The sequence below is a fragment of the Furipterus horrens genome, unplaced genomic scaffold (genome assembly GCF_987537825.1).
Source record: "Furipterus horrens unplaced genomic scaffold, mFurHor1.1.pri manual_scaffold_5, whole genome shotgun sequence".
NCBI classification, from domain to species: Eukaryota; Metazoa; Chordata; class Mammalia; order Chiroptera; family Furipteridae; genus Furipterus; species Furipterus horrens.
In genome coordinates this window covers 38,394,643-38,410,894 of record NW_028327175.1, presented here as the reverse complement: position 1 = coordinate 38,410,894, position 16,252 = coordinate 38,394,643, and the positions used below count along the sequence as shown (strand labels likewise).

At 37.0% G+C, this 16,252-nt stretch overlaps 1 protein-coding gene and 1 pseudogene across 1 annotated transcript in view; both read right to left on the bottom strand.

Annotated features, from left to right (window-relative positions):
* IPO11 (importin 11) overlaps nucleotides 1–16,252 on the bottom strand; it is a 199,437-nt gene that overhangs the window by 70,454 nt on the left and 112,731 nt on the right. Inside the window, exons 24-25 of the mRNA XM_090276309.1 lie at nucleotides 14,210–14,289; nucleotides 13,718–13,798 (exon numbers count right to left, since the gene is read on the bottom strand). Coding sequence (XP_090132435.1) covers nucleotides 13,718–13,798; nucleotides 14,210–14,289 — 161 coding nt within the window. The remainder of the gene's footprint in view (nucleotides 1–13,717; nucleotides 13,799–14,209; nucleotides 14,290–16,252) is intronic.
* On the bottom strand, nucleotides 4,867–5,802 carry LOC150008421 (3-hydroxyacyl-CoA dehydrogenase type-2 pseudogene; annotated as a pseudogene).

Genomic DNA, 16,252 nt, shown 5'->3' with positions numbered 1-16,252 from the left:
CTTTAACATTTCATATAATAATAGCTTGGTGATGATGAATTCCTTTAGCTTTACCTTGTCTGGGAAGCACTTTATCTGTCCTTCAATTCTAAATGACAGCTTTGCCAGATAGAGTAATCTAGGTTGTAGGTCCCTGTTTTTCAGGACTGTGAATATTTCTTTCCACTCCCTTCTAGTCTGCAAAGTTTCTTTTGAGAAATCAGCTGACAGTCTTATGGGAACTCCTTTGTAGGCAATTCAGTGCTTTTCTTTGGCTGCTTTTAAAATTTTCTCTTTAAGTTTAAACTTTGGCATTGTAATTATGATGTGTCTTGATGTGGTCCTCTAAAGGAACTACAATATTTCAGGACTAAAAGGGCAGGACAGGTAGGGAAAGTAAGATTGTTTCTATAAACTTATGAAGGAAAATGCCATTATCAGACTGAAGGAAGAGAATTTCAGGAGGCAGAACTGATAAAAAATAGAAAATAAATCAAACAGTTGACCAAAAGTGAGGAAGTCTGATTACTCCTAGTTTTCATGTTTGGTCACAGGTAGCTCTGCTGGTTAGAGCGTCATACTGATACACCATGGTTGTGTGTTTGATCCCCAGGTAGGGCACATACAAGAAGCAACTGATGAAATCATTAATATGCAGAACAATAAACTGACGTTTCTCTCTCGCAAATCTAAAAAAATAAAGCCGATATTTAAAATAATCATAATAATGAGGTTTGGCTTTGTACATGTTGAACTTGAGATGTCTGTGGGAAATCCATATGGAATGGTCCTACATTATTTTCTCACACATGACATTTTATAATCCACTTCCCAAGGAATACATTGCAGAGTTGTAACTTAAAAGCCAGAGTTCAAATTATTTCCATATTGAAGGTACTCCCCATAATGATCAAACTTCTACCAAACATCTGATCAGCAGCCTAGTTTTCACTTCTAAACAAAATTTTGAAAAATCCATCTCTGATTTCAGTGGTAATCTACAATTCTGTATATTTCAAGTGAAATGCATATATACCCAGATTGTTAAACAGCTCCAAAAGGGAAATAACACTAAAGACAACTAACATAATAAGTAGTTAAAAGTAAGGTAATTTACACATGTTAATAGAATTTAAATCACAACTTACTCTTTGAGGTGGAGATCATTATGATCTCAGGTATTTTAGCAATTTGATGTGTTTTAATCTATTTAGTTTACTTTTGGTTTGATTCTCCAACTGTCCCATAATTAGCCAGCTGGAGCTCCTTCAAAGTTAATTCCTGCATCCTTTTTATAGAACCCCAGCTTCACTTTCTTCTACCACACAGAAAGCTCCCCAGATTATCTTGTATGTATATCCCTTGTCTGAGCTCTGGAGTCAACCAGCAAGACACAATATTTAAGGCTCTTGGGTACTTGCTGACACTGGATTGATATTGCTTCTAGGTCTCTGCTTAGACATAATTAGGTAATGTATTTTCTCTTCCTAAAAAGCATATACCATAAACTTACCAAATTCAATTCCAGATTATAGCATTTGACATAAGTCCTTTGATTTTTGTATTTCCATCTTGTCTTATATTGATGAATGCCAGATTCTAATAACCTTATTTGCTTCTACCTACCATATATAAATGTGTGAATACACACACATAGGAGTTTCAAAATAATGCCAACAACACTACTGCATGCAACTTATAATATCCTTTTTTTCTGTTCTAATGTTATATCCCACCAGTGATTTTCACGTAAAATACTTTGTATTAAAGTTAATGGAAATATTCTCAAATGTCTATGTCACCAACATAGTAACAGTGAGATTCAAATGTCTCGGTTTGTCGGTTTGTCTTTTATCTTCAAGAATTGCTTTTACTTTCATTATTTTAAAATCGTGGCGAACATCTACATGGCTCTAAAGCAAAAGTACAAAACAGATCCGGCCCAGGTGGCTCAGCTGGTTGGAGGGTTGTCCAATTGATCAAAAGGTTGAATTTGATTCCCTCAGAGCATATACCTAAGTTGCAGGCTCAATCCCTAGTCAGGGCATGTACAGGAGGCAATCAATCGATGTTTCTCTCGCGTATCAATGCTTCTCTTTCTTTCTCTTTCTCCCCACCCCCTTCCTCTCTCTCTAAAATTAGTAATCATGTTCTCAGGTGAGGATTAAAAAAAGCAAGTATAAAATAGATACACATCCTAAAAGATCTAGCTACCATCCTCTCTCTCTCGTCCCCCTACATAACCACTTTTATTAAGTTATATATTTCCCATTGCTATCTATGTTGCACTCTTTAAATACAAGAAAACTCTAGACATCGTTCTTTGCTTATAGTCTCAAAATCATTCTAAAATTGTATTTAGAGGTTATCTTCATTCCTTTTTAAAGCTGCATAATACTCCCCTGTGTGGCAAAATAATCATCCAATCATCTGTTACTATTTTTATAGGCATTTTGCTATTACAAATTAAACTTCTGCAGTATAGTTTTAATCTATCCCTTTTCTAAACATACTGGAAGAGATTGCATTTTTTAAATCTGTCAAAAATGCCGGCTCTTAGTTTGTGCATTTCAGTCAAACAATTTTATTGACTTGGCCTACACTGCATTATAAAGTGCTCAGATCATGAGTCCTAAAGTCAGAATGCCTATGTTTATATCACAGCTCTACAACTCACTAGCTATGTGCCCTTGGACAAGGTATTTACTGCTTTGTGATTTAACTTCTTACCTGTAAAAACTGGGAATAGTACCGTCATAGGTTTATATGAGCGTTACATTAACTCAATGCTTCTATATTATGTGTTTAGAAATGTGTAGTAGCTCATTGAACACGGGGGAGCTCTTCTGGTCCGCGTCTTTGCGAGTAGCGCGCACCTGCAAGCAACCATGTCTAAGGGACCTGCAGTTGGCATTGATCTTGGCACCACCTACTCTTGTGTGGGTGTTTTCCAGCATGGAAAAGTGGAAATAATTGAAAATGATCAGGGAAACCGGACCACCCCAAGTTATGTCGCCTTTACTGATACCGAACGACTGATTGGTGATGCTGCAAAGAAATCTGGTTGCAATGAATCCTACCAACACGGTTTTCGATGCCAAACGCTTAATTGGACGTAGATTTGATGATGCTGTTGTTCAGTCTGATATGAAGCATTGGCCTTTCATGGTGGTGAATGATGCTGGCAGGCCCAAGGTCCAAGTAGAATATAAGGGAGAGACAAAAAGTTTCTATCCAGAGGAGGTGTCATCTATGGTTTTGACAAAGATGAAGGAAATCACAGAAGCCTACCTTGGAAAGATCGTAACCAATGCTGTAGTCACAGTACCTGCTTACTTCAATGATTCTCAGCGTCAGGCTACCAAAGATGCTGGAACTATTGCTGGTCTCAATGTACTTAGAATCATCAATGAGCCAACTGCCGCTGCTATTGCTTATGGCTTAAGACAAAAAGGTTGGAGCTGAAAGAAACGTGCTGATCTTTGACCTGGGAGGTGGCACTTTCGATGTGTCAATTCTCACAATTGAAGATGGAATCTTTGAGGTCAAATCTACAGCTGGTGACACCCACTTAGGTGGAGAAGACTTTGACAACCGAATGGTCAACCATTTCATTGCAGAGTTCAAGCGCAAGCACAAGAAAGACATCAGTGAGAATAAGAGGGCTGTCCGTCGCCTTCGTACTGCTTGTGAACGTGCTAAGCGTACGCTCTCCTCCAGCACGCAGGCCAGTATTGAGATTGATTCACTCTATGAAGGAATCGACTTCTATACCTCCATCACCCGCGCCCGATTTGAAGAGTTGAATGCTGACCTCTTCCGTGGCACTCTGGACCCTGTAGAGAAAGCCCTTCGGGATGCCAAGCTTGACAAGTCCCAGATACATGATATTGTCCTGGTGGGGGGTTCCACCCGTATCCCCAAGATTCAGAAACTCCTGTAGGATTTCTTCAATGGAAAAGAGCTGAATAAGAGCATCAACCCTGATGAGGCTGTTGCTTACGGTGCAGCGGTCCAAGCAGCCATCCTCTCCGGAGACAAATCTGAGAATGTTCAAGACTTGCTGCTGTTGGATGTCACTCCTTTTGCCCTTGGCATTGAGACAGCTGGTGGAGTCATGACTGTCCTCATCAAGCGCAATACTACCATTCCTACCAAGCAGACACAGACCTTCACCACCTACTCCGACAACCAGCCCGGTGTGCTTATCCAGGTTTATGAAGGTGAGAGTGCTATGACAAAGGATAACAACCTGCTTGGGAAGTTTGAACTCACAGGCATACCTCCTGCACCTCGTGGTGTTCCTCAGATTGAAGTCACTTTTGATATCGATGCCAATGGCATCCTTAATGTCTCTGCTGTGGACAAGAGTACAGGAAAAGAAAACAAGATCACCATCACTAACGACAAGGGTCGTCTGAGCAAGGAAGACATTGAGTGCATGGTCCAGGAAGCTGAGAAGTATAAAGCTGAGGATGAGAAGCAGCGAGACAAGGTGTCTTCCAAGAACTCGCTTGAATCTTATGCATCCAACATGAAAGCAACGGTTGAAGATGAAAAACTGCAAGGCAAGATCAATGATGAGGACAAACAGAAGATTCTTGACAAGTTCAATGAAATCATCAACTGGCTTGATAAGAATCAGACTGCAGAAAAGGAAGAATTTGAACATCAGCAGAAAGAGCTGGAAAAAGTCTGCAACCCTATCATCACTACGCTGTACCAGAGCGCAGGAGGCATGCCGGGAGGAATGCCTGGGGGCTTCCCTGGTGGTGGAGCCCCTCCATCTGGGGTGCCTCCTCTGGGCCCACCATTGAAGAGGTGGATTAAGCCAATTTCTTGCATAGATTTAGCATTGTTCCACACAAAATTTTTTTTTTTTTTTTTTTTTTTTTTAAGAAATAGAGACTTTATTAGGCACAGAGGGTAACTAGTGGGCAGTTACAAAATGGCTACTAGCTTCCTCCCAAGCTGGAGTACAGTATGCCAGGGGAAGGAAGTGGGGAGGAGTGTTTTCTCTGCCTCCTCCCTTCAAGGCTGCATGCGGATGGCTCCATCCAGCCGGATGACCTCTCCATTGATGAATGGGTTCTCGATAATGGACTGTACCAGATGAGCATACTCAGCAGGGTCGCCCAGTCGCCTGGGGAAGGGCACCTGGCTGGCCAGGAAGTTGCGTACTTTCTCTGGGAGGGTGGTCAGCAGTGGGGTGCCAAACAGGCCTGGAGCAATGGTCATCACCCGGATGCCCATGGGAGCCAGATCCCGAGCAATGGGCAGTGTCATGCCCACTATGCCCCCCTTGGAAGCAGAATATGCAGCTTGTCCAACCTGGCCCTCAAAGGCAGCCACACTGGCAGTGTTGATGATGACTCCACATTGGCCTCCTTCATCTGGTTCATTCTGGCCCATCTCAGCAGCCACAAGGCGGATCACATTGAAGGTACCTAAGAGATTTACGTTGAGAACTCGCTGGAAGTCCTCCAAGGTATGGGCAAGGTTCTTCTTTAAGTTGTATGTCTTGATGGCCACTGCAATGCCTGCACAATTGACTGCCACATCCACATGGCCAAACTTTTCTTTTGCTAGAGTCAGGGCTGCTTGCACGTCTTTCTCTGAGGTCACGTCAGCTGGGGCGAAGGCACAGCTCTTCCCTAACTTCTTGGCCTGGGCCTCCCCATCCGAGCTGGGCAGGTCCAGAAGCACAGCAGAGGCCCCCTGCCCCACAAGTCGCTCTGCTGTGGCCAGGCCTAGGCCTGAGGAGCCTCCGGTTATTACAGCGACTAGACCCTTCACGCTCCTACACACCGCAGCCATTTTTTGCAGGCCCCACACAAAATATTGAAGGACCCAAATTTGTAGCAAATTCCATGGCAGTTTTAAAAGTTTAGCTGCTGTATAATAAAACTGAGCATTCTCAATACTTGAATATGGACTATGTGCACAGGGAAAGGAAATAACGCACTTTATAAGTACTGTATTTTAAAGTGGAAAATGCGATGTCTTAAATAAAACTATTTAAAATTGGCACCAAAAAAAAAAAAAAAAAAAGAAATGTGTAGCATACAATAAATGTTAGTATTAGCTATTATCACTACAGAATAAATTATGCCTCAAAAATATTTGTGCCATCTTAAATAAACCTTAACACAAAGAATGAAAGCAACTGACTCATTACAGCTTGAGAAGACCATGAAAAAACAGAGAATTGCTACTCAAAGTTGAACATAGACACATACACAAATTACAAATTTAAAAATGTTAACAATTAAAATTTGATTATTTTTAGAATATAATTGTATTTATCTAGATAAGCTGTTCCAAGTCATAGAATACAATAAAGCCTATTTTTTCTCTTAACCATTTGTTCCTAAAGCAGGCATACTTGACTCTATCCAATTTTCATAGCACTGTAATTTTCTGCTTTAAAGCACAAAGCATTTACTTCCAGATACTGTCAGAAATTAGTGTAACAGTGACATTTAGTCAAAGATATACTTAAAATGTTATATAGCACACTATATTAAGAAACAGTATCTGAGAGGTATTAAAAATGAAAATAATGAGATAATACTAAAAATTATTATTATAGCATTAATGAAACTCTGAGAATAGGAAAATGCCAAAAATTTTGAGAGTTCTCAGCTTTCAAGTACAAGCACCACTGTCCTAAAATATTATTTATATAAAAACACAAATACCTTATTCATGCTAATTAGTATATTCTTAGAACGTAACATCTATTTAATAAAGAAAAAGAAGTGTTTTGAGATTTCAAGTCAAATATAAAGGTTTGACTATAGCAATGTTTATATAAAAATAGTCCCAAATATGTTATTACATTGCCAAATTTTAACTCAAGTATTTATATCCTGTTAATGATCTTCTATTGGCATATTTACAGAGAAATTGGTTTAATCTGTAACTTATGTTAAATGTTACAAATATTTTAATATATATTTGTACGATAACTGATTTGTGTTGAGTTATTCAGTCAAAAAATATTAAGTAAAACTGAGGGACAAATAATGACATTATCTTCCTTTTCAAAAGAAAAAGAAGAGAATAAATATTTTTCTATTTAAATTGTAAAGGTAATGTACATTATGTAAATTTGGAATTTTCCATAATAAAAATTTTTAAGATTGTTATGCTGAAATGCAAGAAAGAATTAAATACAATTAATTTTAAAGAGGCCGCTGAGATACGCAGTTCTTCATAAAGAGCAAAGCTCCATCGTGTAAGTCATCTACTTTAAAAAATTTAACTAATGTATTCTTTAAAAAATATTTTTTTAAATTTATTTTTAGACAAGGGGAAGGGAGAGAGAAATAGAGGGAGAGAAATAGCAATGTGTGGTTGCCTTTTGTGTGCTCCCAACTGGGCACCTGGCCCGTAACCCAGGCATGTGCCATGACTGGGAATCGAACCGGAGACCCTTTGGTTAACAGACTGGAGCTCAATCCACTGAGCCACACCAGCCAAGGCATAACTAATGTATTCTTTATTTTAAATAAACATTTATTTAGAAGAAATGGTCAAAAGAATATGCAGAATAACTTTTGTTTTTCCTACAGCCAAAGAGCTTAGCAACCAAATTATATGGCCTACAAGTGTATTAATCTGTTTTACCCCAAAGGGAGATTACATATAATTAGGTAACTATATAATTATATTAGATTAGATAAAAAATAACCAACACTTAAATTAGCTGATTACATGCGGCATTGTTCTAAGTGCTTTAGACCTAGAATTCACCCAATCCTCACCTCAACGTAGGAAGTAGGTAAAGTTTTCATTCCCATTTTATAGATGGAAAGTGAGGAGTAGAGATTAACTTGCTCACCTCACAGAGCTGTGAAGTAGCAGAGCCAATATTCTAAATATGGCAGCTTTGTTTCAGCCCAGAGTGTAACCTGTTATGTTATAATGTCTACAATTATTTTGCAAGAAGATAATTTTTAAAAATACTAACAAGAAAGTAAATATTCTCCTTAGAATATATCTAAAAAAACTTGACTCATTCTTCAAATGAATTTCATAATGTCCATTCCATGAGACTTAAAACAAGTTGTCTTTCAACAATTACTTTACTAATAACTGCAGAAAAGCAGGAGAAAAACACTTTCAATTCAAATTTTTTCTGGGAGGTGTTTAAGCATAAGACACTACTTCCTTTCTCCATCACTTAGAATATATAGATTATAATTTAATTCAGAGGATTTCAGAAAATTCATAAGGCTATTAAAAATAACATCGTACAACCCCTTATATAACAAATAGCACAATTTAATCCCAGAATGTACTCAAGAACTAAGTAAGTAGCAGATCTGGGTGTGCAAACTAAGGCAAAGGTGAAGGAAAGACTATCTTTCCAAATGAACTATACTTCAGACAGCATTTCTACCCGATGTAATGATAAACACCATGCCATTTTTAACATAAGAATTATGAATTCCTAGGCTTCCAAATCACTTTTACTACATATATGCAGAGGAAGAAGAACACATGTTTACTAAGTTTATGAACACAGAAAAGCTTAGTCTTGTAGAGAAAGATTTAAAAAAACACACACACACTGAAAAATCTATAAAGACAACATCAAAATGACAGCAATTTTCTCTCAAATTGTTCACTCCCACATTGCCAGTTTTCCCTCAAACAGTTATAATTAAGTCCAAAGCATCAATTCCTTATCACCTCTATTTCCAGAGAAAAATTATCACCAAGGCAAAATGATGTTAAAATTAAGTACCTCAATATAATTATATTTTGCTACATTTGCTGGATAAGAGCATAAATGCAGTAAGAATTTACGAAAACATTTTAGTAAACAAATCAAATGTTATAATGTTTAACAAAAAATTACAATGTTACTTGTAAGCTTTAGAACTAGAATACTTGAAATTAGTACATGTGAGGATTGATAAGACACTTGGCAGTAGACCAGGCCTCAAATATCCAAGCCACAAACACAGATTCCTGTTATTATCCCTTCAAAGTCCACATGCCTCTTGGTAACGGTGACTTAGATTCTCAGTCTTTATTCCCTACTCTAAAAAAGAAAGAAGAACCTATGAAATTAAAACCAAAGAGTTCTGCCACATTTTCACTTTTTTTGCCCTTTGTAAAAAAGTTTTAAGCATCTATTAATGCAATTTCAAATATAAGACAGGAAAAGTCAGAGTGTGAAGAGTGTAGTATGTTTGATAAATGGACTTTCTGAAAAAAAATTGAACCAAAGAATTCATTTCATTTCTTGTTAAAAATCCTTTCTATATTATAATTCTCTTAAAGCCTAAGACATTAATATAACTGAATCATCCTTACATATCAATTTAAACATCAATAAGATATACTTCATTAAAGAATGAACACCCCCAAATAAGTGCAGATGTACTATAAATAGTTACCCTGCAATGTACCTCTGTCTCATACTGACAGGCATCAGGCAACTCTGATAATCTTGTCTGCTCTTTGACTGAAAACACCAAGGTCACATGCCAGTTACCGATACTCTTTTTTTCTAAAAGATTGTGTTTATTTACTTTAGAAAGAGGGGAAGGTAGGAAAAAAAGAAAGAGATAGAAACATCAATCAGTTGCCTCTCATATGCCCCCAACTGGGCATCAGGCCCGCAACCCAGGCATGTGCCCTGACAGGTAATCAAACCAGTGACCCTTGGCTCTGCAGGAAGATCCTCAGCCCTCTGAGCCACGATGGCTAGGACACAGTTACCTACATTCTTCACCTATCAGTATATCTACAGCTTCAATTACTGCCATGCTTGCCAACTCAAAAAATAAGTTTTTTGACCCTTAAATTAAGCCTTCCACATACCCTCTAGATTTAAAATCCCAATCCTTGTATCATTTGGAACCATCTTCCTCTTGTGGGTAACTTTCACCTACAAAAACCTATTCAGATCATGTTCTTCTCATTACCTCTCTATATACAACATTCATCATTTTACTTTTAATACTACATTTTTATTATAGAATGAACTGTATGTTGAAGTCCTAATCTCAGGTGCCTGTGATGTGACCTTATTTGAATACAGGATCTTTGCACATGTAATTAAGATAAAGTTAATCCATTATGACTGGTGCCCTTATAAGAAAAGAAAACAGAAATACAAGGAAAACGTTATGTGACAATGGAGGAGAGGATGGGAGAGGGAGAGGGAGAGGAGAGATGACCCTGTCAACATCCTGACTTCTAGTTTCCAGAAACCTGTAAGAGAGATAACAACTTACAATTATTATAAATTACTGGTAACTTCTATTGTTTTAAGCCACCAAGGTTTTGGTACTTTCTTATGGTAGCCCTAGGAGACAAATAAAGTCCTTAATGATATTGTCAGCTCCTTCCTTTTCTCATCATTTTATAACTTAATACTCTAGTAATTTGGCACATGGCCCCCTCCAACTTACAGACACTAAAGGTTTAGAGTAACACCATTATCCCTACCCTCAAAAGACAATCCTCACATCATTTTCTCTGTTTTTATTCTTGCTCACTTCTTTGTAGTATTTAACACTGTATTAGCTAACTTAATTTGCCCTACTAGATTTGCTAGAATTCGCAAATAAAAATACTATGTTTTATCTGGCAACTCTAACCCTTACTAAACTTTTAAAACTCAATTCCCATCTCAACTCCTCCTCCCTGTAAAATGTTCTCTGCAAGATTCTGGGTTAGAAAGAAACTTCTATACTCCCAGAATAACATAAGCAGATACATAGCAATGCTTCCCAGTAGGAAACGTTCATGAAAATCACCTGGGGATCTTTTAAAAAAGAAAATACTAATATTTTGTTTTTGAAGTTTCACGAAGTTTTACCAGGTGATTCTGAGATACCTCTAATCCAAAACTGCTGTCAACTCCACAAAGAAAACACCTCCCAATAAAGACTCCTGTGGTCAATTGAGCCCAAACTCTTAATTGAAGTCTAGCAGCCATTGTTCCTAAGTGCCTGTCACACATGCGGCATTGCGGCATTTATGTGAAAAGGCAGTGTGACTGGGCTGCCAAATCTCCTGCGTCGTGCTCCTGCCACGTGAGCAAGCACTTATAAAGGAGTTCCTGGAATCATATTACAACCAATAGGACTGAGATTGTCCCTGTCCAACTGGACCTAAGCAGCTATATCCTCACTTGCATATTTACCAACCAATCAGAGAGGCATCACAACAACCAATCAGAAGAGGGGGCCCAAGCCAATCAGGACAGTGATATTTGGACCAATGAAACTGTACAGATTTGGAGGTTTTTGTTTGCATATAAACAGACCAATCAGTGACTGAGGGTAGAAACTTCTCTCCATATAAGCCAGCCTCCACTTTGTCTCACTGGAGAGCTCTTTCAGCTGCCTTTCCCTGGCCTCAGTTGTAACAGCAGAGCTGTAACACTTGAGCTGTAACAGTGGGTTGCCTCGCTTGAGCAGTTTTATTCAAATAAAGTCTCTCCTTCTGCAGCATCCCAGGTTGGGGACTCCTAGTGACAACGAATTGGTGGCAGAGAACTGTGGTTTACACCACTACTTACATTAACACTAAATAGGGACTGGTTTTCCACTTGCCTCGCCCACCCCAACAGAATAAATTACTTAAGACCCTGGAAGCTGCGTGGCCGATGGCACAGTAGGCCCCACAGGCGGGTTCCGAGGGAGGCTGTGGCCTACAGGAGAAAAGCGGAGCTGACTGGATGACCACTTGGCTACCGCCTATGGTTCCCAAAGGATGGTACTTTAAATTGGACAAGGAACTCTGGACGCTGTCCTTAGTTTTGGTCTAGCTAAGGAGAGCTGGGTTTTCCTATTGGTTTCCCGAAGGGGAAGGGCTTTGAGACAAGAGCCTGCCATTCTCCCATATTGCAAAGCATTTGAATAAAAACCTCTTTCCTTTCTCACCGGCCTCTACATCTAGAATTTGCTTATTGGTGGCAGCAGGCAGTTGAACCCCAACTTTGGTTTGGTACTAGAAGTTGGCAAAACTATGCCCATGGGCCAAATCTGACCAACTACATAATTTTGTAAATAAATTATCATTGGAATACAGCCACACTTATTCATTTACATATTGTCTATGACTGCTTTCAGTCTACAACAGCAGATATAAATAGTTGAGACAAAGATTGCATGGCCCATAAAGCCTAAAACGCTATGTGGTCCTTTACAGAAAAAGTTAGCTGAGCCCTAACCTATGTGGTAAACAAATATTATCAGTGATACATCAAATACAACCTATTTATAAGTGAAATTAACAAGCATGTTAATATGAATATCTGGAGCTTTATATGTGCATATGTGTATATAATAAATGTCTGAAGGACAGCACAGAAAATTATGCAATGTTCGAATAAGTTCAAATTGACGATTACTCTCATTAAATGTGTAGTAGCTATCATATTGGTTAACAAGAAAAAAGACTTTAACATCTGAACAAACTTTTCCCCACATTTTCCTCAAATATACTGTGGACTGCTGCTACATTACTGTGATTAAATATACCTCTTTCAATGAAGCTCTGGAAAAACACTTCTCATTTCACTAAGAGAAAATCAAATAGTTTTTAGGGTCTTAAGCAGTGCCATGCTTTTCACACAATAAGTGTTACTTTGTTATGATAATAATGCTTCACCTAAAGAGCTCTCATATTTCACTTAGAGATAGCTAAGAAAATAAAAGAGTACTTCTGATGGCTACATCCTCTCACGAAGTCCATGCATAAAGTACATAAAGTATATATGTATGTATATATGCACAAATATACATGTAAAAATGTATTTGAGTATATATGCTTATGTTTATATGTAAATATAAACATTTATTTAATACTCTTTGTATCTTTAGTATATACAGGTTTAACATATAAAGATAATAATATACAACTCAGAGCCTGTTAGTTCCTTTTTCTTTTGATAGATTTTAGAGGAGAAGGGAGGGAGAAAGAAAGGGGGGGGGGAAACATTGATATGTGAGAGATACACCAATAAGCTGCCTCTTGCACACTCCCAACTAGGGATCTGGCCTGCAACCCAGGCATGTGCCCTGACTGGGAATTGAACCTGTGAACCTTTGGTGTGCAGGCCGGCACTCAATCCACTGAGCCACACCAGCCAGGAAGAGCCTGTTAGTTCTTAATTATACAAAGTTATATACAATATATAAAGATATATATTTAATCTGTAAAGATATAACGCATAAAGACTAACTCAGAGCTTAGTTAGTTGTTTTTGTTTTGTTTAATTGAGGTATAACTGATTGTTATATTAGTTTCAGGTGTACAACATAGTGATTTGATATTGGTTCTTAATTATATAAAGTCCATAAAACTTGGTATACCAATAGCCAACTTAAATTAAAAGTAACATCTTATAATGTGAAAATTTTACCTCAAAAGTCGGCTAACAAACTGGAGGGGTAAGAATATCGAATGTGACCAGCCTTTGGATAATTCATAAAAGTTTTTAAAGCACTGCTATACAAAGGGAGGTTTCAGGATGAGGGGGACCTTAGAAATGAGGTATCTGCATTTTAACAATGTCCTCAGGTGATCCGTATGATTGGAGACCTCTGGTCCAGAAATATTAGATCAAATGAATACTGCTAAAAGAAATCACTGTCTAAAATTCCTCTTCTCCTCTTTGCCAATCATCCAAACCCAAGTAAAGGTCTAATTTCACAAAATATAGATGGAAAACTTCTAACAATAATCATTTAAAAGATGACAATACCTTGAGCACTTGAACTTGACCTTCTGTAGTAATGTCCTTTAGCAGCTCACAAAAGGACTGACATAGACCTACTGCATATGTCTGCAATTCAATCAAAAGTCAAAATATACACATAAATATATCTGCAATATCAAAAACACATAAAAATCAATTTGGATTCATTATAATCTATTTTAGAATTATAAACTACAGTTGTATTTAAAGCTCTTTAGGAAAAGTTTAGGAAATAAAAATACAGCTTATTCCTTATGCTGATTTTTATAGAAACAGGATATTCTTATAAAATATTCATAGAACACATTCTCCATGCTAAAAAATCTAATTCATAGAACTGTATCTTATCTGCCCTGCAGTGGCAGTGTTTATAAAATCTCCCCCCTCATTTAAAGTAACATAGGTTAATTAGTTAAATTTTGAAAAGCTAACTCCTGATTTCAAATGAGAAACAAAATAACTATGTAAGTTTTTTCAATGCAAAAAACTACAACATACCTGTAGAAATTCTGCTGATGATAAAAAGATATAACCATTGATGATCTTAAAGCAGGTTCTTAGATTTTCTGAACTTAGTTCTGCCAAAATAATAAATATTTTTTAAAAAGAACTAATTCATTGTTCAAAGTCAGTTTAAATAAAGTGATTTATTTAAAATTCAGTTACATACACTTCTTCACAAATCTTTTCTGACTGCTATTAGGAATAAGAGTATATAAATATCTATTCCAAAACTGGCATCAACCTACAACTTAATGCTTTCTCATATACCTCTCATTAGAAAAAACAATTTAGAAAAAAATTAAGTTTCCCTTTTTTCCTTTCAGAAATGAACTACATAACCATATGACCCAGTCTTTAAAATCAAACTAAATTTCTAGTACTAGCAATGGCAAACAACGTGCAACTGAATCATTTTACCATCACATTTTGACATCTGCTTAAATGTGAAACCATAAATTAAAAAGAGGAGCAAAAAATAAAGAAAAAGGAGGGTTTGGATATTCTCAATCGTTGGGCTTCATTCCTCCTACACATTAAAAATGTTCTTAGGTAATTACCAGAATAGCCCAGGAAAAGAATATTGTTTTCAGCTATTTCTTTTCAAGTGCAAAGCAGAAGCTATTTCTATAAAATTGAGTATGAGCAAATATTAATGCAGTGTTATTTTACACATCTTATCATATAAAATGATACAACAGAATATAGATTGTATGTACATAATTACAGATAAAATATCATCTACATATAAAACCTGCCATTCTTAGTTGCTAATATTTAAAAATTCTATTAACTTGCAACAGGACAGACTGAAATAAAATTTTCTGGCAAAATAATGGCCTATGGCATGGGTTCTTATCTAACTCATATTCTAGCAAAGCGAGAGGACAATCTATTCAGATGAGAATTTCCCATATACTCTAACAAGAAAATGGCAATCTTATTTCTAGCTCGAAACGTATTTTAAAGGCATTAGTTCAAAAATTTAGGATTTAACAGATAATTTTAAAAGAAGGATATGGATGGGACAGGGAATGACCAACTTGTTACCATGCTAATGAAAGGTATAAAAAGAAATAACAAAGATTGTCATCTAAATATTTTTCACAACACAAGACAAAAATCTCAGGATAAAGAGGTAGGCCTTTATATTGGATAAAGTTAGCCTTACGAAAAATTCACATTGTCCCCTTCTCCTCAAAGAGAAAGTCCAGTCAAGTCTGGACTTGTTCGTATTGTTTCCCAGTCCAACATATTTAAGTGAGAATTTAGGATGGCTATATTCCAGGCATGTCAGGGAATATAATTTCTAAATGACTGCCATCTCAAACTTGATCAAGATCTATAATGAAGAAAACAATATTTAAGACAGACTGATTTTAAAAACCCTAACACCCACCTCTTCTTACAGATATTTAAAAAACTTTTCCTAGATCAATCATGTTTCCATCGTGCTAAGGGTAGCTTTTACTAAATTTTCTAGGGCATGCTATCATCAGTAAATATTAAATACTAATATTAAATACAGTCCTAAAATTAATAAATCTATCAATCTTATGTACATTAAACACTGTTAATTATATCCATGAGTTCCCAGTGACACAAAGAAGTCATTGTCTGGTCCTATTATCAGAACCGTGCAATGGATCTGTATTTATTTTCAGACCTTATGAATAATTTAAAGTCAAATGTTCTCAACCAGGTGCGAGTTTTGCCCTCTGGGAACCCATTAGGTGCCAGTTTTAATAACCCACCTAATGGGTTCCGGCTAAGAATGCTTAATATTAAGGTTTCTACAATGCACTGGACAGCCCCACACAACAAAGAATTATATGGCCCAAAATGTCAATAGTGTTCATACTGAAAACTTCTATCATCCCTGTCTATTGCGTGTCTATTTTGTACCTACCAATTTGTACTTCTTAATCCCTACACCTTTTCCCCTATTCTCCCCCTTTGCCCTCCCAACTATAACCCTCCAAATGATCTCCATATGTATGATTCTGTTTCTGTTCTGCTTGTTTGCTTAATAAATGATCA